The sequence below is a fragment of the Mustela nigripes genome, chromosome 11, assembly GCF_022355385.1.
Source record: "Mustela nigripes isolate SB6536 chromosome 11, MUSNIG.SB6536, whole genome shotgun sequence".
In the NCBI taxonomy this organism is placed as follows: Eukaryota; Metazoa; Chordata; class Mammalia; order Carnivora; family Mustelidae; genus Mustela; species Mustela nigripes.
The window spans coordinates 35,253,836-35,275,664 of record NC_081567.1 but is presented as its reverse complement, the minus strand read 5'-3'; the positions used below and the strand labels follow the sequence as shown (position 1 = coordinate 35,275,664).

The window sequence follows — 21,829 nt, the reverse complement described above, 5'->3', positions numbered from 1 at the left end:
TCTATCTTTCAAATAAATAAATAAAATCTTTAAAAAAAAAAATTGGTGGCGGTGGTTGCACCATTTTGCGAATACACCTTTTACTCACCTTCGGCTCATATGCTATATGTGGGTGTACTGTATAATGCGAGAATTATGTCTTAATAAGGGAGAGTTATCACTTTCCTCCACTGCACCATCTCAAATGCCACCCTGTTCCCGAAGTCCCCTGGAAAATGGTCCTTCTGTCCTAGCTGACACTATTTACTCCTACATCACTAAAAAATTTTTCCCAACTTGATTTCTTGAATTATTATGGTCAGATATACTTAATACGAGACTTCCATTTTACTAACTGGAATTAAAATAAAAACGTGGATAAAAGACTTGCCATTTTAGGGGCGCCTGGGTGGCTCAGTGGGTTAAAGCCTCTGCCTTCGGCTCAGGTCATGTTCCCAGCGTCCTGGGATGGAGCCCCACATTGGCCTCTCTGCTCAGCAGGGAGCCTGCTTTTTCCTCTCTCTCTCTCTGCCTACCTCTCCATCTACTTGTGATCTCTATCTGTCAAATAAATAAATAAAATCTTTAAAAAAAAAAAAAAGACTTGCCACTTTAACTATTTTTAAGTGCTCAGTTCAGTGGAATCAAGCCCATTCATGATGTTGGGCAATCATCACCATCATCCGGACCCCTCAACCTTCTTTCTTATCTTGCAAAACTGAAACTCTGTCCCCATTAAACATTAACTCCCCATTTTCCCCTCCGCCCTCCCCCACCCTTCCATTTTCTGTCTCTCTGAATTTGTCCACTCTAGGTCCTTCACATAATGGACCTCAAACACTATCTGTCCTTTTGTGACTGGCTTCTTTCACTGAGCACCGTGTCTTCAAGATTCATCTGTGATGGGCACCTGGGTGGCTCAGTCGGTTAAACCACGGCCTTCGGCTCAGGTCATGATCCCAGGGTCCTGGGATGGAGTCCTGCATTGGGCTCCTTGCTCGGAAAGGAGCCTGCTTCTCTCTCCGCCACTCTGCCTACTTGTGTGTGCGCGCTCTCTCTCCCTGATAAATAAATAAATAAATAAAATCTAAAAAAAAAAAAAAAAAAAAGATTCATCCATGTCACAGCATGTGGCAGAATCCTCTTCTTTTTTAAGGCTACGCAATGTCCACGTTATCCCCACTTTAAAGGAGGGAACACTGTGGCCATCTACACTGCAGGGACACTACAAGGTGGCAGGGCCAGAATTCATACCCAGGCTGACCTGACTCCGGCACCCACGCCTCACCTCACTGCCACCCAGCCCCCTCCCAGGCGCCACAGTGACTCCTGGTGCACCCTACCTTTGTTCCCTGTCTCTTCCGTCCTCGCTGAGACCTCCTGGGACTTGGACAGCCTTTTACTCACCTTTGGACCCTGACCCCACCTGCAGCTCCTGCTGGAGTCCCAGAGCTTATGTGCAATTAACTAGAACTGGGGGTGGACGGGGGGTCTGGGCGTGCAGTACCGGCTGTGCAGCCTCCTGGATCAGGTCCCTCCAGGCTCAGCTTCCTGTTCCACCAAAGCCGTCCAGTGACAGGGACCCCTGCATAGAGTTGTGCATGTTACAACCTACACACCTGTACACAGCCACCCTGCCAAGGACCCTTATGCCCCTCGAGATTCCCAACTACAGGAGGTTTCTGAGCTCCACTCTGGGAAGGGATAGGTACTTAGAGGCAGCCCTGGGATTGGATGAGATATGGTATTGAAAGCAGATTGGGGGTTGCTAGGGGCCGGGGAGGAAGAAAGGAGAAGGGACTGCCTGATGGATGCAGGTTTCCTTTTCCGGTGATGAAAATGTTCTGGGGCTGGGATGCCTGGGTGGCTCAGTCAGTTAAGTGTCTGCCTTCAGCTCAGGTCATGATCCCAGGGTCCTGGGATCGAGTCCTACATCAGACTCCTTCACCCTCTGTCTCCTGCTCCCACTGCCTGTGCACTCTCTCTCTCTCTGATAAATAAATAAAATCATAAAAAAAAAAAAAGTTCTGGGACTAGATAGTGATGGATAGTTGCATAACTTTGTGAATGTACTAAAAACCATTGGACTGTACACTTAAAAATGGTTAGGATCATAACTTTTAAGTATCTTAACCACAATTAAAAAAAAAACGTCCAATCCTTTCCATCTTCAGTACTGTCCTGGGGCGCTCATGTATTCCAGGGCCCACATCAAGGGCCACTTGTGTCCCCCCAAAGGTCTGAACTTTGGACCCTCTTACTCTCACCCTCCTCCTCACCCCATCCATTTTTGGTGTCACACTGAGCTATCCAACTGAGGACATTTTCCTGCAGGACAGCTCATTCTGAGGATATCTGCATTTGGGCCCAGTATTTTTACTCAAATAAATGGATTGCTAATAGTTTTATTTCCTACAGCAGGGTCCCTTTGGTGGAAGAGATAGTCAGAGATGCGGGGTGGTTCCTGGAGTCTTCAAAAATTACCTCACCACAAGGCAACTTTGGCTTGGTCATTCCCGCAGGGCAAGTAGGAGGCAGCAGATAGAGGCTGAAGGTCCTGCCCTGGGACTGACTTTTCACTGCCCCCACCAGAGATCCCATGGAATTCAGCCCATCCTTCTAGAACCTCCTTAGCCTAGAACAAGTTGCTTTACAGTCCAGGGTGCAAAATCATATCATCTTAGTCATTCAGCTACAGTCCCAAGCAGAAAGCAGCACTGGAGAACTAGAGTCCTCGGTTTGAGTTCCTTAGTAGCTGTGTGGCCTTGGGCAAGTTACTCAATCTATCTGTGCCATAGTTTCCTTATCTTTAAAATGAAGATCAAGGGGGGCCTGGGTGGCTCAGTGGGTTAAACCTCTGCTTTCAGCTCCAGTCATGATCTCAGGGTCCTAGGATTGAGCTCAGCAGGAGGCCCTCTGCTCAGCGGGGAGCCTCTTCCTCCTCTCTCTCTGCCAGCCTCTCTGTCTACTTGTGATCTATCTCTGTCAAATAAATAAAATCTTTAAAAATTTTTTTAAAAATGAAGATAAAAATAGTTTTGATCTTAAAAGTTCTTTCTAGGGTCGCCTGGATTGCTCAGTGGGTTAAAGCCTCTGCCTTCGGCTCAGATCATGATCCCAGGGTCCTGGGATCAAGCTCCTCATGGGGCTCTCTGCTCAGCAGGGAGCCTGCTTTTCTCTCTCTCTCTCTCTCTGCCTGCCTCTCTGCCTATTTGTGATCTCTGTCTGTCAAATAAATAAATAAAATCTTAAAAAAAAAAGTTCTTTCTAAAAAAATCCTTAAATGATAATCATGTTAGAGAACCACCAGCCGTTCTAACATTAACCATTTTGATGTGTACAATTCAGTGGCATTGAGTGCATTCACGATGTTGGACAACCACCACCTCTAGGGAGTTCCAAAACATTCTCACCACTGCAGAGGTTGTTTTGGAGGATTAAATGTTTGTAATGTCCTAGAACGGTGCCTGGAACAGCATCGGCCAAATAAACGCTCGATAGATGGTAGAATAATTAGTAACAGAACGGGGCTCATAATAGGTAACACGTGCTGCGCAATGCTATTATTAATTCGTTTCCCTTGAGCTGGAGGAGGAGGGAGTTAGGTTCTCACTTCACTTTAGGCCATATTTTCCATTTTGAGCTTTCCGAAACCGCCTGGCTGTCGCCCTCTCCCCCATACTCCCCGTCCCCAGCCCAGAGTCCCATCCTACCGATTGGGGGCGGGGGGAGGCGCTGTGGGTAGCGAGGAAACCCAAGACCTCCCCCACAGTCTCAGGGCCTCTCCTCTGCTCCTGGGACTCCTCCTGGCCGGCTCCCTGCATCTCCCACGCCCGCTCCTGCTCCCCCAAGCTGTCACCTTCCGTGGCAAAGGAGACACGTGTGTGGGTGGGTATCCAAGATTCTGCCAGAACCGAAGGAAGTAAGTTGAAGTGGAAGCACGCCCACATCGGGGAGGAGCTCTGCCGAGCAGACCTCCCCCGCTTCTGAGCGCACCACCTCCTCCTCAGGACCGATATTTAGTCCGAGCACTCCAGGATCCTCGAGCGCTTGGAAGGACCCCCTCGATCTGCCAGCCTGCACCAGCAGATCTGTCCACTTAGAAGAATCACTTGGGGGAAGTTGTTAAACAGGCAGATTCCTAGCCTCCTCTGAGCGGTGCCCGAATCTGCATTTTAGCATGCACTCTGCTAAAAGGAGTCTGAGGAGCTGGAGAGTTTGGGACAGACTGTTCCGCCCCATCTTTCTACGGGTAAACATTCTGCTCTGTGGTTACTTAATGCCTATTGAGCCCCCTCCGTGCCGGAACAACAGCTAAGTGTTAGTGCTCACAACGCTGCCGCAGTGACGCCTAGGGTCAAGCAGGCCAGTTTCCTTGCTTAGCCCCCGGGTACAGCGGAAACATCCCTGGACCCTATCTCCCGCAACAATTTCCCTTGGTGCGTGGACCCTGGAGTCGTGGACTGTCGTTTGCTGCCACCTTGTGGCAGAGATGGCGACCTTGAGCTCCATTTCCGTTCTTGGTAACTTTCATTGAAAGAATGCGCTGAAAACTCAGTGCTCAGTGTGCCCGGTACCCAGTAAGGTCCTGGGGACCTGGGGGCAAATGAATAAGGCAGATATGCTCTCTGCTTCACGGAGCTCACAGTCTCCTGGGACAGTCAATAACGTACAAATAAATAAAATGAATGAATGAATGATTACAGAGCGTGAAACATGCTAGAAAGGAAACGAACAAGGGCTGGTTATCGTAGGATGCAAAGGCCTATGTATTTGTAAGGCTCTGTATTGCTTTCCCCGTCCAGGACTGTGCGCCACGCGAGGGTATGCGCGTCGGTCTGATTCCCCTTTGTCAATGGGTGAATTCACCCAGTGCTGGCACATGGTAGGTGCTCAGTAAATGTCCATTGAATGAATACATTTCAGGATGACAATGTTGCCCAGAGCCAGCCTGTTGGCTCTTCTAGGCCGATTAGATGGGGGGGGGGGCGCTTTGGAAGGGAGGCTTGTTCCCTAGGGATCTTGCGAGGGCTATGAGCTAAAAGGAGATGATGGCCAAATGTCACCCTCCCAGGAAGGACCCAGTCCATCCCGTTTTAAATTGTACCTTCACTTCGTTCACTTTTTGAACGCTTTCCCTGCTTACTTTTTTCTCCTTGGTACATTTCACCCTCTCACATACTATATATTTGCCTTATTTATTTAATGTCTGGTCCTCCGGGAATGTAAGCTTTAGGAGGGCAAGGATTTTTGTGTGTGTGTTTTAGATTTTATTTACTTATTTGACAGAGAGAGAGAGATCACAACTAGGCAGAGAGGCAGGCAGAGAGAGAGAGAGAGAGGAGGAAGCAGGCTCCCTGCTGAGCAGAGAGCCCGATGCGGTGCTCGATTCTAGGATGCTGGGATCATGACCTGAGCTGAAGGTAGAGGTCCAACCCACTGAGCCACCCAGGCGCTCCGGATCTTTGTTTTTTGTTCACTTAATAACTCTCTAGCACCTGGAAGGACTTTGACGTTAATAGGTGCTCTGTAAACCTACGCGGAGTGATGAACGATGCTTGGGCGGGGCTTGGGGCTGAGCGGGTAGAGCTCAAGTAGTAGCCCATGGGAGGGGCGGGGCTCAGAGACTAGGCGACCCTGGTAATCAGGGCACGAAAGTAAACCTTAGCGGAGAGGGGAGGGGCTGGGCGGGGCAAAGGTCCGCGCGGGGGCAGAGCCAGACTGGGGGTGGAGCCTTGGGCGAGGTCTTCCCGGGGCTGGGCCGTTTTCGAGGCTGGGAGTCTTAGGGGAGGGACCAGTATAGGGGTGGGGCCTGTTGGAGGTGTGGCCAACCTGGAGAAAGGGCCGGGCTGGGGCGTAGTCAAACAGAGGATAAATAAGGGAAGGGCGGGGCTAAGACTGGGGCGTGACTAGGGGGTGGGGCCAGGCCGGGGCGGGGCCAGGCCGGATTCTCCGCTGTCCCAGGTCCTGGAGCACTCCCTCCAGGCAGGTCTCGCTCCCGCGTACAGGCCCCTCCCTGGCTGGCCGGGTCCCAGCAAGCGCAAGGCAGGACGCCCCAGGCTGGGCGGTCGCGGTCGGGCCTCGCCCCAGACGCTGCGCTCCGGGCCAGGCTTCTGCTGGGAGCCCCGGCGGACTCAGCTCCTTACTGCCTCCTGGGCTACGTCCCCGGAGACTCCGAGAGCGAGGGTGAGCGGGGCTGTGGGGGCCCGCGAGTGCATACGTGTGTGCGTGCATGTGCATACCGGTGTATGTGAGAGTGTGTGGACGTTTCTATGCACCAGGGGAATTGCGTGCATGCGTGGAGTAGTCGGTAGGTGTGACGTCCAGGGAGCTGAGTGTGCGTGTGAAGTTGCGTGTGTGTGCAAGAGCAGTCTTGTGTGGGAGGTGGGTCGTGCATGTGTGTGCCCGTGCGTGTGAGACAGAGACGGTGCATGTGAAATTTAGTGAAGACTGTGTGTATGTCAGGGTATCTTGGAGGAAAATGGGAGGGCATATCCAATGATACTTGGGGATCTATAGGGTCAGGACGTCTGTGGCGAGCTGTGGGGTGCGTGGGTGGGTGATGAATTGTGGGAATATAAGAGTTGCAAACGTGTGTTTCCATGTGTGTGGCGGTGAGGGGTGCTGCTGAGGGCCTCAGTGCGAAGGGGTGGGGGTGGAGGAAAGTTTGGGTACTGATTGGTCTTCGAGGGATGAGTGTGACCTGGAGCAGTAGGTAATGGACAGGACAGGGGTCTGGGGCCTGGATCAGGGTAATCTGGTGATCACATCAGCCCCCTCACTTTGAGGGCTGGAGAAATGTGTGGGGAGGTCGTGAGGGGGCTGGGCTTGCCCCTTTCTTGGGGAAGCGGTGGGCGGGGTTCTTGCTTTAGGTGGAGGGAGCTGCTACCTTACCAGTCACCTGTCACCCAGGCTCTGTGCTCACTCCTACCTGGGTGGCTTCTGTTGGCGCTCCTGCGGGAACATGGTGCAGAAGTACCAGTCTCCTGTCCGCATCTACAAGTACCCATTTGAGCTGGTCATGGCGGTGAGTGACCCTTGATTCTCCAGCCCCTTGTGTGATGGTTAGAGGGACACAGGAGGTCAGTTATGCAGGAATGAGAGGCAGCCCCTCAAGCCCCCAAATGAGAAGGAATTATTGAGCTGCTCCTCTGCCCTTGTGGGTCGAGATTCTCACTAGTGACCCCTCTATCTGGCCATCCCAGCCTTCACCACAGCCTCTGGAATCCTTCTCCACTGACCAAATCACAAGAGCTTCCTTTTTCTCCTCAATGAAGCAGACCTATTCTCTCATCTCAAGATCCTCTGATGGAAAACAAGGATATTGTGGCACCAGCCACTGCTGTCATTTTGTGTAATGCTAATGATAATAATAATAGTAAATATACGAATGATGACAATGGTAGCAGCCATTCACTGAGGGTTTACAGAGCCAAGGCTTTACATAATCTCATTATTTCCATTTTACCTTCACTAAACTGAAGGTTTGGACTGGCGAAGGGAGCCTCAACTTCTGTGGCTGAGAAGAAGTAGAGCCAGGGCTCAGATCCAAGCAGGGGGTACTCCAGAGCCATGACTTTTACCACAACACCCCCACCAGAGTCCTCCTTCTGCTAGCACACCTCTTTTCCTTTCCCTCAAGGAAGCTGAGAGGGTGCGAGTGTGTAGCAAGGACCGTCATTTTCAGGGTGGCTTCAGACCGAATCTATGTAAGTCAGGCTGCAAGTCAGTTGAGGGACTGGCATTGGCTCCCAAACTCTTGGCTGGCGCAGGTGCTGTAAACAGGCCGATGGAGCTTTCCTCCTTGGGACCCTCCCTCTGCCTCTCAGGAATCCCACTCCTTGGGGAAAAGGGGGCAATGCTATGGGATTGTGTCAGGAATGAATGAGGAATGTGTGATGTCTCTGGCCCAGTGCCTGGCACACAGTTGGCACTCACTAAACGTGGGTGTCCCAGCTAGTGCACCACACGGTGTTATAAATGATTGTATTGAAAGTGCAAGATATACTGGCATCCACCTGTGTCCTCTGCATCCCAGCCTGGCTGCCTTAACTTCAACCTTTGATTCAAGGACTTTCATATCAATTGGTACCTCTGTGGGCGTGTGTCCTGCCTGATCTACCTCTATATGTATTTATAATCACATAATGGATTTTAGAGCATCTGGAGTCATTCATACAGGTTGTGCTATTATGTGCAAAGGGTTCCAGTGCAAGAGGCTGGGGCAGGGCTGGTGTTGACCAGCTGGGTGACCTTAGGCAAGTTACTTAACCTCTCTGAGCCTCCATTCCCCATCTCTAGATGAGGAGTATGTGGTTTCCAAATCCGGGCTTTGTGTTGTGGATTAAATTAGTCGATATATGTAAAGCTCCCGATGCAAGGTCTGGCACAGACCAAGTGCTGTTACTGTTACGGTTGCTGCTGCGTGTGGCTGTGTGACTTTCCCTCCTTGGTGATGAGGGTGGGACACTAGGGGATGATGAAGAGTCAGCAGCACTGGGTCCTTGCTACAGGTCTGCTGTGCTCTGGCTCGGTGCTGTTGAAAAGGCACTGAATTTCTCTGAGTCTTGGTTTCTTCGTTTGTGAAATGAGGATGATTATATGCAGTTCACAGGATTGTCATGAGGATTCAAAGTTTTATAATATATAGGTTATAAATATGTATGTTATATATTATAACATAGGGGAAGTGGGGGTTGGGAGGCAGGTGCCCCACATGGAGCTCGGTCCATACCAAACAGACAGTAGTTGGCAGCTGAATATAATAAGTACTTGTCCTCTGTCTAAGGCTCCAGGCAGCTCACATATTGTAAGACCCTAGGACTCATTCACTCATTCATTAAAATAAGAGAGCCACTGTCCCCACCCTTCTGGAACAGTCCAGGGACCTGTGGTGCTCTACCATGAAACTGAGAAAATAACTGCCACATGGAAAACTAATACTGTTTTATTATTGCCAGAGCTTAAAAAATCTAAATTTAATTCAGCATATTTAGGATTCTCAAAATATTTACAATTATTGCACTTTAAAATAAAATGTGCTGGCTAAAGTCTCACGTAAGTATGTATTAATAAGACTAGTACAGTATTCGCTTTGATTTTACTGGAGTAGGTTAAGCATATTTTGTAAGCTTCCTGTTTCATAAACAAGGCAGGACTCCCTTTACTCCCCTAGCTGTTAGTTTCTGGGTGTTCGTGCACAGAGCCTTGTGGGGACAGTAGGAAGAAAGGTTTTCAGAGACTTATTATCTGTATTTGCACTAATTTATTTGTCTTTCTCTACTTGCCCATGTTTCCTCATCTTCCATACAATCCTAGTTGGTGAAAGGGCCCCAAACCTCTGCAAAGCCACTTTGCCGAATGTTTACAAAACATCATTGTCCCCAAAATAGCTGCATAACTCAACATAACTTGCATGCTGTGTGGGCACAAAAGGGTTTTTCTGCACTTAATGTGCGTCTTTGTTTCTCAGCTAAACACTTGCCCTCAGTTTGGGTCAGATGCCAGGGAAGAGTCAGATGGACTCAGCTCTTTTCAGTGTATCCGAGTGACCAGATGAGCTGGCCTTTGGTTTTCCTGTTTAACAAAACTGACTTGAGAACTGAAGCATTCCTTGCTTCAGAAGTCCACTGGCAACAAACACAAATGACTAAAACTGGGCTCAAGGAATTGGTTATGAAATAGCACTGAGCCAAGCGTTCTAGACAGAGCTTAAAAAATGACAAGAAAGCATTTTTTTTTCCTCTTTAAATTTCAAAAATTGAATCCAGAGAATGGGTGTCTCTCTCCTTAGGCCAAATTCCTTGATGTGAATTGTTTTTGAAGGGTAGGATTCCAAGAACTTTTACTTTCATCTTTCCTGACCGTGTTCTGTGTTATTTGGTTCAAAACAATGAGCTCGTATTATCTTGGTAAACAGAGGGAAATCATTAAGACGATGGAGGTAGCTGTGAATCCAAGGTTGGAGAGGGTCTTTGGTTCCTTTGTTTGTGGGGTCCCAGAAGGTGGGGGGGATCTTTGTGCATAGAACACAAAGGCCATGTTTCGGACTTCAGATGGTGGTCCCTTGAGCATCGAAGGCCTCTCTCTGGTCAGCCTACAGCCTGTTGTGAATGGATTCCGGGTTATCCAGGCTCTCCTCCTAGATGGATGGTGGTGAAAAGCCCGATCTATCAGCTGGGTCCCTGATCCAGTTTCTCAGCTAGAAAATGGAGGATAATAAAGCCTCCTGCTCCATCGAGAGTGAAAGTGAGGCTTAAATGAAGGGACCGGGGTGCCCAGACACGGCCAGGCATATTGTTCATGCTGCTGAAATATTATTTAGGTTTTTTTTTTTTTTAAGATTTTATTCATTTATTTGACAGACAGAGATCCCAAGTAGGCAGAGAGGTAGGGGCGGTGGGTGGGGCGTGGAGCGGGAAGCAGGCTCCCTGCTGAGCAGAGAGCCCAATGTGGGGCTCATCCCAGGACCCTGAGATGACCTGAGGTGAAGGCAGATGCTTAACGACTGAGCCACTCATATGCCCCCCAAATATGTATTCTCAATCATGAATTCAGCCATTTCTCAGAGCTGAGGATCATCTCAACTCACTGGGGTATCATTTGAGCCCAGTGAGTGGTCTGGCAAGAAACATTACCACCAAGATTTCGTCCCCCAATGCCTGTACTCTATCAGGACCCCACAAAGGGGAACACACCAGGAACACACAGATCCTGGCCTGCTGGAGGGGGCAGCTGATGCTGACAGCCTGGCAGTGGTTACCTGCCAAACCCTCTCTGTGCCCAGCTCTTGAGGCCTGCTCAGAGGCAGGAACTTTCATGGGTGGCTTAGAACAACAGAAATCTAGAGGCCTGAGGTCCAAGACGAAGCCTGTGCTCACAGCCACACATTCCAGATGCTCGTGCTGATGTTCGTAAACACCTGTGTGCCAGCGGCCACAGCAGCTCCAGGGATAACCCGCTGCCTCTTGTCTCAGCACTGCCCCAGGATCCCAGTAGGGCTCCAAGGCCTCGTGACTTCAGCTCATCTCAGATTCTGCAAATCTAAAGAAGGAAGATGGCTTGGAGTAGAATTTCCTTAGCAATAGGCTTTTCACACAGAGGAAGGGTTAAGGAGGTGAGAGCTCTCTCGTCAGCAATGAAGTGTTAAAATATTTAAAAACCTGGCCTTTTGTCTTGATAAGCAGATTGTAATTTGGCAAATGGGTTATTAATCAGGAGCAGCATCTAGAGGTAAATCCTGGCAGCTCAGGCCAGGGCAGTTACAGTTGGACCCGTTGTTATGGACCTAGTTTTAATAAAGCAGCAGGGGCCTTATTTAAATGAGTTTAAATTAGTTCCCTGGAGCCCATCATCTCATCCTGTTGCTAACAGATTAAGGGAAGCGACATGTTCCGTCCTGGATTGCTTACAGGGACCTGACGCATTCTGATTTGGGCTGGGAGAGCAAGAAGCGATCCAGTGCCCAGCAGAGTGATCTCACGATTTCAGAAGCAAATTTTAGGTCCTCACCTATTAGTTTATGCAGATATTAATTCACTCACGTGCTCGTGTGTGCAACCTACAAATATTTATTGCGTTTCACTGTGTGCTGGCAGCATGCTAGGTGTAAGGGCTACAACAGAGCAGATTCCTAGCACGTTATGAAACGCATCATGATTCTGTTCATTTGCTTCCTTGCTTGTTCACAGGGGCCTTTCTCATTAAAGTAAGCTTCAGGAAGATGGGGACTTTGTCTGTCTTGTTCTGGTTCTCTGACACCATCGCATCCTGCCCTCAAGGAGCTTGCAGTGGGGTCTGTGTGTGTGTGTGTGTGTTTCTGAAAGAGAAAGGGAGAGAGAGAGAGGAACCAGGCAAATGCTATGTAGAATGATTCCTAATAGGGAATACATCGGGTATTATAGGAACATGGGGAAGGGCCTATTAATCACCAACTAAAGGTCTTTTAGTTCCTTCAGGCTGAGCCTTACCAAGGGCAGGAGGGTCCACGGTGTGCAGAGAAGGAGACCTTCTCTCTGAAGAAATAAACGTGGCTCCTTTGGGTCCCAGTGTGAGTTAGAAAGTGATTGCCAGGGTCAGTTCGTCTGTTCAAGGACCTTCCAAAGCTTGGGAGCTTTGGAAGGCTTTAAGCATGAGTGACATGATCAGATTTAGGGTTTAAGTGGATTGGAGGGGGTTTTCCATCCCAGAGGCCAGGAGAACCAAGCAGAGGTGACAGAGGCTGGGCACATTCCTGACACACTTGAAAAATCTAAAATAGTGTTTCCCTCCCATCGAGATCCTGACATACTGCGCTAAATGTCAAGAAGCTCTGGGCCGGCCTCTCTGCCTCTCAGTCCCTTCCCTGAACTATCAAGGGCACCAGCTGATCCTGGAAGTTTGTGGGCACAGAGTGTATTCAGAGGAGGAAAGTTTCCTCTACCCTGCTCCCCATGTGTGCGTGGGTGAGAATCCACAGCAGATTTTTTGTGCAGTTGCTGGGTGGGGTGGCCCGGCTGTGTGTGTCCCCCCCCGCCCAGTGCTGGGGAGGCCAGGCATTCTGATGGTGTGACCTCCCAAGGCAGAGACACAGTCCTGGTGGCCGGGGCAGAGGGACATCCAAATCCGATTCAGTGCAAAGAAGGAATAGAATAGGAACAAGAAATACCTATGCTCCACTAACAGCCCCCCATGCTCCAGCCTCCACCCCAGGAAACTGAAAAGCAGGCAGAAGTGGTCCCTGGGACTGATTCACTGGCCAAGAGTGGCGGTTGCATGGCTTTCATGACCACAGACGGGAACTACTCAGGCATTTATTCACCTGTGTGGTGGGCACCTATAAGGATTCAGCTCCGTGCAGGTGGAGGGTAAACAGCCACACATGGGCGCAGTTGACCCACTGGGCCTGCCACAGTGCCCTGGCAGGTGCAGACAGAGCCCGCCCATGGGGAGATGGGGGTCCTCTACTGCTCTACCTGTCCTTCAGGTAGATCTATGTCAACGGTTCCAACTTCCTGCCTTCTTTCCCCAACACCTGCTCCTCCTTCGCTCCCAGCCTCCTTTCCTTCCTTCCTTCCTTCCTTCCTTCCTGCAGCAAATACTGGCCGGGCGTCTGGAGCACCCCAGGTGTTGTACCAGGGCACTGGGGAATCCAGTGGTGAAGGAAACAGACATAGAGACAGAGATGTTGACTGAAAACAAACACACAGACATGGTATTCTACTCCAAATAACAGTCAACATTCCCGGCAGGGCTATAAACCGCCCAGGAGATGGCTTACTCCCCGCCACCCCCCAAAAAAAATTATGGTAAAATATACATAATGCGAAACTTCCCATTTTAACCATTTTTAGGAGTACAGTTCCATTCAGCATGAAGCATATTCTCAGTGCGGTGCAGCCGTTACCACCATCCATCCCCAGAACTCTTTCGTCTTCCCAAACTGACATTCTGCCCCCATGAAACACCAGCTCCCCATCCCTCCTGCCCCTCCCAGCCCCTGGCGTCCACCCTTCTACTCTCTGCCAACGAATCTGACTATTCCAGGGACCTCATACAAGCGGAACCGTGGAGCATGTGTCCTTTCGCATCGGGGTTCTTTTACTGAGGGTGACGTTTTTGAGGCTCAGCTGTGTTCTAGCAGGAGTCCGTGCTGCCTTCCTTTATACGGCTGAGTCATATTCCACTATATGGACGGGCCACCTTTCGTTTATCCATGCATCTGTCCGAGGACACTTGGGATGTTTCTACCGTTTGGTTACTGTGCCTGATTCTGTACAAATATCTGTTCAAGTCCCTGTCGGTTTCCTGTCGTCCATTTAAAAAAGTCTACAACGTCGTGTCTGGCACTGTGCTGGGGACCTTAACCGTATTATCTGCCTTTAATCTTTACCCTAGTCCTTATGAAGGAGGTGTCACTATCATTCTCGTTATCTTCTCTCTCTCTCTGTGTCTCTCTCTCTTTTTTTTTTTTCCTTGAGGGAACTGTGTCTCAGAGAGGTTAAGTCAAGGTCACCCTGCTGACAAATGGCAGAGGTAGCATCTAAACCCCGTGCTTTGCTTCTGCCCAACCCCCCCACACCCAAGCCTTGCCCCTTCGCCATGTCCCGGTGCCCTGGCTGCGGGATCCTTCTGCCCCTTTGTCCCCATCTTTTGTGTCTTCCGAGCTGGCTTTGACCAAAATAGCATCAGGTTGTCCAGCTACAGGACCCTCTGGGCATACCTGTTCTTATAGATTGTATACAGCAGTCAAGAGGCTCCAGTGGTGTGTTGGCCTGGTTCTACCAGGCCTGCTACCCTTCATCAGCTGGGGTGACACTGCTGCCGTCACCAGTCATCACTGACTGATGTCTCATCCCCCAAGCTCTAGCTATGCAACTTGTCCAAAGTTGGGGTGGGGGTGGGGGGTCTAAACGGTAGAAGATGCTTCAACCATGAAAAGGAATGAGGCACTGATACCTGCCACAATGTGGATGAACCTTGAAAACATGATACCGAAAGAAACCAGACGCAAAAGGCCACATACTATGACTATTCCACTCCCAAGGAATGTCCAGAAAAGGCAAATATGCAGAGATGGACAGTGGGTTAGTGGTTGCCTAGGGCTGGGGTGGGGGTGCTAGGGGTTGACTGTAATGGGTAGGGAATTTCTTTTCAAGGTGTTGACATGTTCTGGAATTAGGTGGTGTTGATGGATGCACAACTTTGTGCTAAAACCCACTGAACTGAACACTTTAAAACGGTGCATTTTAGGGGCACCTGGGTGGCTCAATCGGTTAGGCATGTGCCTTTGGCTTAGATTATGATTCCACGACCCTGGGATTGAGTCCGGCATCAGGCTCCCTGTTTAGCAGGGAAGCCTGCTTCTCCCTCTGCTGCTCCCCCTGCTTGTGCCCTCTCGCTCTCTCACTCACATAAATAAATAAAATCTTTTTTAAAAGGGTGCATTTTATGGTATGAGAATTCTATCTTGGTTTTACAAAAAGTTGGGGGAGCTGAGAGGATTGATCCTCATCAGTCCTGGGGCCTCCCAGGCTTGCAGGAGGCAGGTGGGGGGTCATTGAGAAAGGCTCCTGAGGAGCGTGACGGGAGGCGTGTGCCTTGTGTGCCGTCACACAGTGCTCAGTGCCCTGAATCCAGCCTGCAGAATGGAAAGGGAAGGCAAAGTACTGGGCCAGAGTACGTCAGTGCAGTTTGGATCTTCTTTTCACACTCTTGGTGGAAGGTTTGGGGTAAGAAGCTTCCAGCTTTTTTTGAATTTGCATGAGGAAGGGCAGGAAGGAAGGAGGGATGGGGGGGGGGGGAGGAGGCGGCAGCTGTCAAGTGATTAGCAGAAATAGCTTTTCTGTACTTTATAGAATCTCACTCTTTTTTAAAATTTAAATTTATTTAACAAATGCTTATGTAGCACGAACCATGTGCCAGGCACTGTTCTCAGCACTTTACAAAAACGGACTCCTCGATCCCCCCCACACACACATCCCACAACTCAGCAAGGTAGCCACTTTCCTTATTCTCCTTTTAACAATGAGTACACTGAGGAACGGAGAGTTCCATGCCTCGTTCAAGGCCACACAGCTGGTAAGAAGCAGAGCAGAGATTTGGACCCAAGCCCCAGAGTCCATGCCCTTAATGGGTATGGAATGCTGTCACTCACTCATTCACCATGGAAATGCCCACTGGATGTTGGGCCATTGTGCCATTTTGACAAGCTCCAGAGATTTGGTGGGAGGGGGAAAAACTCACTGCCAGGGGCCGATGACTTCTTGTCAGCAGCTGTGACGCACAGATGAAGGGAAAGGGTACAACCAGGTGCTCAGTGGGAGTGAATCACTCCACTTTACAGATGAAGGGAGACAAGGGGACATGCCTGTGCTCAAGGTTACGCAGCTGAGGGTAGGCCGGTCTGGCTAGGAGTCCAGCTGCCCATCTCCACATGCTAAGTGTGTCACTGTGGATTTTTACAGGATGGAGTCCCATGGGAGGCAGTCAACGGAAGTTTCCACTGGTCTCTGCCTACCCCAGCTGCAGCCCTGCATGGGCGGGATCTGGGCCTTGGACCAGCTTGCTTTCTGAGTGAGGAGGCTTGGGTGTCCCTTTCTAGCCACCTGGCAGAAGGGCTGTAACCGAATCCTTCTGCTACCTTGTGTTCCTTGGGGGGGTAGGGGTGGGGGGAGAGCAGACCATGAGCTTGTTCAGCACAGGGAAGCTCGGGCGTGATTTGTGGGGACAGGAGCCCATGGGGAGGATCCTGTGGACTGCTCCGTCCTGTAAGACCCTGCGATTTGCCAAAGGCAAAGGTGCCCCTGACTCACAGGTTTTAGGCCAGCAGGACTCAGCATTTCCAAACTCTTGACACTTAGGATACAGTCAAAGTCCTCTGACAGATGGGGCAGGGTGGTTCAGGGCTGGGGTCTGGGTCAGAAGGGCCTGTGCTCCAGCTCCACAACTTACTGACTGTGTGACGCCTTCCAGAGCCTCAACTTGCTTATCTGTAAAATGGGGAAATACTAGTTTCCCTCTTGGAGCACTGTCCAAAGAAACAATGCAGTTGGCATCCCATAAATGTCAGTAGCAACAGTGCCTGATCCTGGGCCTCACAACTTGGGGACTCTCCAACAGGAGGTATAGCGCTGGGAGGGACCCCTGCCTTCCAGCTGGGACCTAGCTTTTTTTTTTTTTTAAGATTATTTATTTATTTATTTGACAGAGAGAGATGACAAGCAGGCAGAGAGGCAGGCAGAGAGAGAGGAGGAAGCAGGCTCCCTGCTGAGCAGAGAGCCCGATGCGGGGCTCCATCCCAGGACCCTGGGATCATGACCTGAGCCAAACAGAGCGGCTTAACCCACTGAACCACCTAGGCACCCCTGGGACCTAGCTTTGACTGCTCCCCGCCCTAATGCCTGGCTTTGCCCCATCATTGCTACTTGAGAAAGGTAGCACCTTCCCTTTTAGGGTCAGGGAAAGCTGGGCCCAAGCAGCCTCTGCTGCTGAGCAGTCCTCCACCCTCCACCCTCCACCGTTATCTGGCGGCTCCAGATGGAGCTCTTCTAACTAGGGGTTTATTACAACAGGAAGTCAGCCCCGGTTGGATTCTCAGGCTCCATGGTCCGTTGTTGCCCTCCTGGGACACCTTTCTTGGGGCTTTTTGGGTCATCGACAAGTTTAAATTATTTTTTCTTTGCTTGTGGACATTTACTAGTCCTACTGTGTGCCAAGAACTGAGACAGACATGCATGAGGTTAGGGCTGTGGAAAAGCACGTAGCCCAGGCCTCTGGCACACCATGTGTGGGCTAGGATATGGCTAAAGGGTGTGATAAATGGTATCAAGGAAAGGAATAGGCTAAAAGGACAGAATAGGGAAGAGGCAGCCTTGTAGGGGAGAAGGTAGGGGAAGATGTCCCAGGAGAGGGACCAGCACAGATGAATTCCTGAAGCCAGAGCATCTCCTTAGCCCCTGACCCAAGTCTGTTAACCCTCTGGAAGACCCAGTTACTCAGGCCTCCTTCCTCCTTCACTGTCAAGTAAACTGATTAGTGACCCAAGGAAAGAGAACAGCTCGTGCAAAAGTCCTGTGGTGGGAACAGATGGTAGGTGCATTAGTGTCCTGGGGCTGACATTTAAAAGTACAGCAAATTGGGTGGCTTAAACAGAAATTTGTACCTCACTGTGTCAAGCCTAGAAGGATGAAATCAAGGTTTTGGCAGGATCAGTCCCTTCTGAGGGCTTGAGGGAGAATTTATTCCATGCCTTTCTACTAGCTTCTGGTGTTGCTGGTGATCTTTGGCATTCCTTGCCTTGTAGAGGAATCACCCAGACCTGTGCCTTCATCGTCACATAGTGTTTTTCCTGTATGACTGTGACCAAATTTCCCCTTTATATAAGGACACAACAGCTGTATTGGATTAGGGGTCTTCCCAGCCTCACCCTCCCCAAGTATGAACTCTTCTTCTTTTTTTTTTTTTTTTTTAAAGATTTTATTTATTTATTTGACAGAGATCACAAGTAGGGAGAGAGAGGAGGAAGCAGGCTCCCTGCTGAGCAGAGAGCCCCGTTGCGGGGCTCGATCCCAGGACCCTGGGATCATGACCTGAGCCGAAGGCAGAGGCCACCCAGGTGCCCCAGTATGACCTCTTCTTGACTAATTTCATTTACAAGGATCTATTTCCAGATACGGTCACATTCAGAGAAACTAGGTAGGACACATGAATTCTGTTGGTGTTGGGGGAGACGGGGATTGGCACACAACTAAACCCATAAAAATGTGTTCTAGAAACAGCAAGCCTGGTGTGGCTGGAGCAGAGTGAAGGTGGCTGGCGGCAGAGATTGCCTGGGGGCCTGGTGGGCTGCAGTGTGGAGTGTGGGACATGTTCTGGGCATCTAGGCCTGCTCTGAGTATGTCATTTCATCTGGGGAGCAGGAGAGACTGTAGAATAATTCGAGGGAGTGCAGAAACTCGGGGGCAGTGTGGCCATGGGCGAGAAGGAGCTGATGGACTGAGGGTAGAGAAGGGGGAAATCGTCACTGCTCAGCCCTGGGTTTAACGCCTGGCTGTTTCCCAGCTGCCCAGAAGAACAAAGCCTTCCTGAGGGAATGGGGACTGTGCCACGCTGGGATTCAAATCCAGGTTTACCAGTTTTCACTGTGTGACCTTGGGTAAGTTACTTAGCCTCTCTGCATTTCAATTCTTTCATTTGTCAAATGGGGATGCCAACCCATTTCACAGATGAGGAAACAGAGACTCACAAGGCCACTCATTGAGAAAGTAGCGGAGACATGAACTGAGCCTGTTGATTCTGAAACATGCACCCCTTTCTCTCTGTCTGCTTTCAGAAAATGTCAGCATCCCTCCTCCTATCACGGAGGTGTGCCCAAGCCGGCCCCTCTGGCTCCCTCCAGCCTTTAGTGAGAAGGGGATTACTCAGATAAGGCTGCTAGGGAACTGTCTGCAGTTCTTGCAAACCCGTGTTCTGTTGCCGTTTGAGCCTTGTTGCCTGGAGAATGAAAATTCTGGTTGCGTTCAATGAGCCAGGCTCTGCATTAAGTAGCCAACCTAGTTTCACACTCTGGGAGGCAAACTTGGTATGTACCCACTTTCTGGATGGTGAATGAGGCTTAGAGGAGGAAAGCACTTGCCTCTGTTGGGAGGAGGTGGAGCTGGGCCTCACACCCCCTTGGCTGGCCACCATCACGGGATCCACCCACTCTGCGGTGCAGTTCCGTCCTCAGTGGGCAAATACCAGCTCGAGGTGCCCTCTCCGCTGGGGAACAAGGGCTCCTTATTCCAACCCTGCCGTGTCTGCTCTGTCTGTACAAGGCAACCAGGCTCAACATATGGCGGGAAGACACACTGGGCTGGCCTTGTGGGGCCTGGGGTGACATCAAGGGCACCGGGCGCCGTTCCATTTCTTCTTGCCCCTCCCCCGCTCTGCCCTTCGGAGCTGGGAGGAGCCCTGAGGGATGGGGGAGGAGGTGCTGTCCTCAGATGCCGGCACTATTTTTGGAGCTGCTTTGATCCCGATTGCCTGGCACGTGGGCTGTGACAGGCGCTTGGAGCCGACCCCACTTGGATACAGTCAGCCATGGATGCGGGCTTACCCCACAGTGGCTCTTGCCCTGGCATTTCCGGAACTGGGCACAGACTCCCATCCTCCAGTCTGGATGCCTTTTATTTCTTTGACTTCCCTAACTGCCAGGGCTGAAACCTCCAGGACAATGTCCAGCAGACTTTGCCAGAGGGGACATCCTTGGCTTGCTCCTCATCTCAGAGGGGAAAGTATTCCGTCTTTTAGCAAATAGTATGATTTATCAGGTTGGGGACTTCCCCTTCTAGTTTTCGTTTGTTTCAGTGTTTTTGTTGTGAAGAGGTGTTGGATTCTATCAAGAGTTTTTTTTTTCCCCTGAAAGATGCCTTCTTTTAAAATGCCCCAGGCAACCCACGCTTCCTTCTGAGGATGAAATCTTAAATGCAGAACCAAGGAGTGATTTGTTAAATCATTGTTTGTGCACTTGTGTGTTAGTCTGTGAACAGGTATTAAAATGATGTTTTGTTGGTCAGACAGCAGTGGTCACTGCTCTTAGGCCAGGAATTCAAGTTTCTGCTTTTGTTTTGTTTTGTTTTTTAATTTTTTTTTATCTTCCAATTTTTTTTAAATTTTTTATAAACATATATGTATTTTTATCCCCAGGGGTACAGGTCTGTGAATCACCAGGTTTACACACTTCACAGCACTCACCATAGCACATACCCTCCCCAATGTCCATAGCCCCACCCTCCTCTCCCATTTTTTTAAGTTTTTATCTTTTTTTTTTTTTATAAGCTCATCTGCCAGGTAAGCAGGTTTTTTTTGTTTTTTTTTTTTTTTTTTAAATTTTCTTTATCTATTTGACAGACAGAGATCACAAGTAGGCAGAGAGGCAGGCAGAGAGAGAGAGAGAGGGAAGCAGGCTCCCTGCTGAGCAGAGAGCCGGATGTGGGGCTCGATCCGATCACCCTGGGATCATGACCTGAGCCGAAGGCAGAGGCTTTAATCCACTGAGCCACCCAGGCGCCCGTGTTATCTTTTTTTTTTTTTTTTTTTAAGATTTTATTTATGCGACAGAGAGAGAGACAGCGAGAGAGAACACAACCAGGGGGAGTCGGAGAGGGAGAAGCAGGCTTCCCACTGAGCAGCGAGCCCCATATGGGGCCTATCCCAGGACTCTGGGATCAAGACCTGAGCTGAAAGGAAAGGCAGACGCTGCTTAAGGACGGAAGCCCCCAGGCGCCCCGCGTTTCTGCTCTAGTAAATGAGACAACAGCCCAGCAGGAGGGAGGAGGGTCGAGCTCCAGGCCTCAGCAGCCGCGCTGTGGGCCCCTCTGGGGCCACCAGCCCCCTTGGCGCTCACTCCCGCTCTGCCTCCAGGCCTATGAGAAGCGCTTCCCCACCTGCCCGCAGATCCCCGTCTTCCTGGGCAGCGAGGTCCTGCGCGAGTCCCGCAGCCCCGATGGGGCGATCCACGTGGTGGAGCGGAGCTGCCGGCTGCGCGTGGAGGCCCCACGGCTGCTGCGGAAGGTGAGCGGGGGAGGAAGGGTCCCAGGGGCTGGGGGAGGGGCGCAGAGGAGAGTTCTGGGATGGGGGACCTGGGGGCGGGTTCAGGTGGTGGACCGAGTTTGTGGGAGTGTAGGTGCCAGTACAGGGCGTCCTGGGGCAGTAGGGTCTGGGTTGAGGTAGGACCTCAAGGACCTAGGAAGGACCAAGGCCTAGGGGCTGACTGATGGGCTGGGAACTAGGGCTGGTGGGTAGGCGCAGGGGGTCTGAGGGTCTGGGGGTGGAGGGCCAGCTGGTGGGGCGAGGCCAGGTCTCCACGAATCTCCATGTCCTGCAGGCGCTGTCATTGCTCTTCCCTTGCAGATTGCCGGCGTTGAGCACGTGGTCTTCGTGCAGAGAAACGTGTTGAACTGGAGGGAGAGGACGCTCCTCATCGAAGCCCACAACGAGACCTTCGCCAGCCGCGTCGTGGTCAATGAGAACTGCAGCTACACAGTGAGCCTGTGTCCCGCCCCTCCCCCTTGCACCAGCTCAGCACACCCCCTCCTCTGCCCAGGGGCCTGTCCTTTACAAGACGCCAGGCTCCCGTCTGCAATTCAGATGCACAGCTGATGCTTGGTTGTTTGTTTAAGTAGTGGCAAGTATTGCTTGGGACACTTAACAAAATATTATTCATTGTTTATCTGAAATTCAAATGTGGCATCCTGTATATTGCTGGAGAAACCTGGCAACCTGCCTCCCCCTTCCTCTTTTTTTTTTTTTTTTTTTAAAGATTTTATTTATTTAGTTGACAGAGAGAGAGAGATCACAAGCAGGCAGAGAGGCAGGCAGAGAGAGAGGA

The 21,829-nt window shown here is 50.5% G+C and overlaps 1 protein-coding gene across 2 annotated transcripts in view; it reads left to right on the top strand.

Annotated features, from left to right (window-relative positions):
- Positions 1-5,915: 5,915 nt before the first annotated feature.
- Positions 5,916-21,829, top strand: part of SEC14L5 (SEC14 like lipid binding 5) — a 41,728-nt gene continuing 25,814 nt past the window's right edge. The window contains exons 1-4 of one of the 2 annotated variants that reach the window (XM_059415385.1): positions 5,916-6,165; positions 6,892-7,006; positions 20,896-21,012; positions 21,352-21,483. In XM_059415385.1, the coding sequence (XP_059271368.1) occupies positions 6,944-7,006; positions 20,896-21,012; positions 21,352-21,483 (312 nt within the window). In that variant the 5' untranslated portion in view covers positions 5,916-6,165; positions 6,892-6,943. Of the gene's footprint in view, positions 6,166-6,891; positions 7,007-20,862; positions 21,013-21,351; positions 21,484-21,829 lie in introns of both variants that reach the window. The other variant, XM_059415384.1, reaches the window with a different exon arrangement.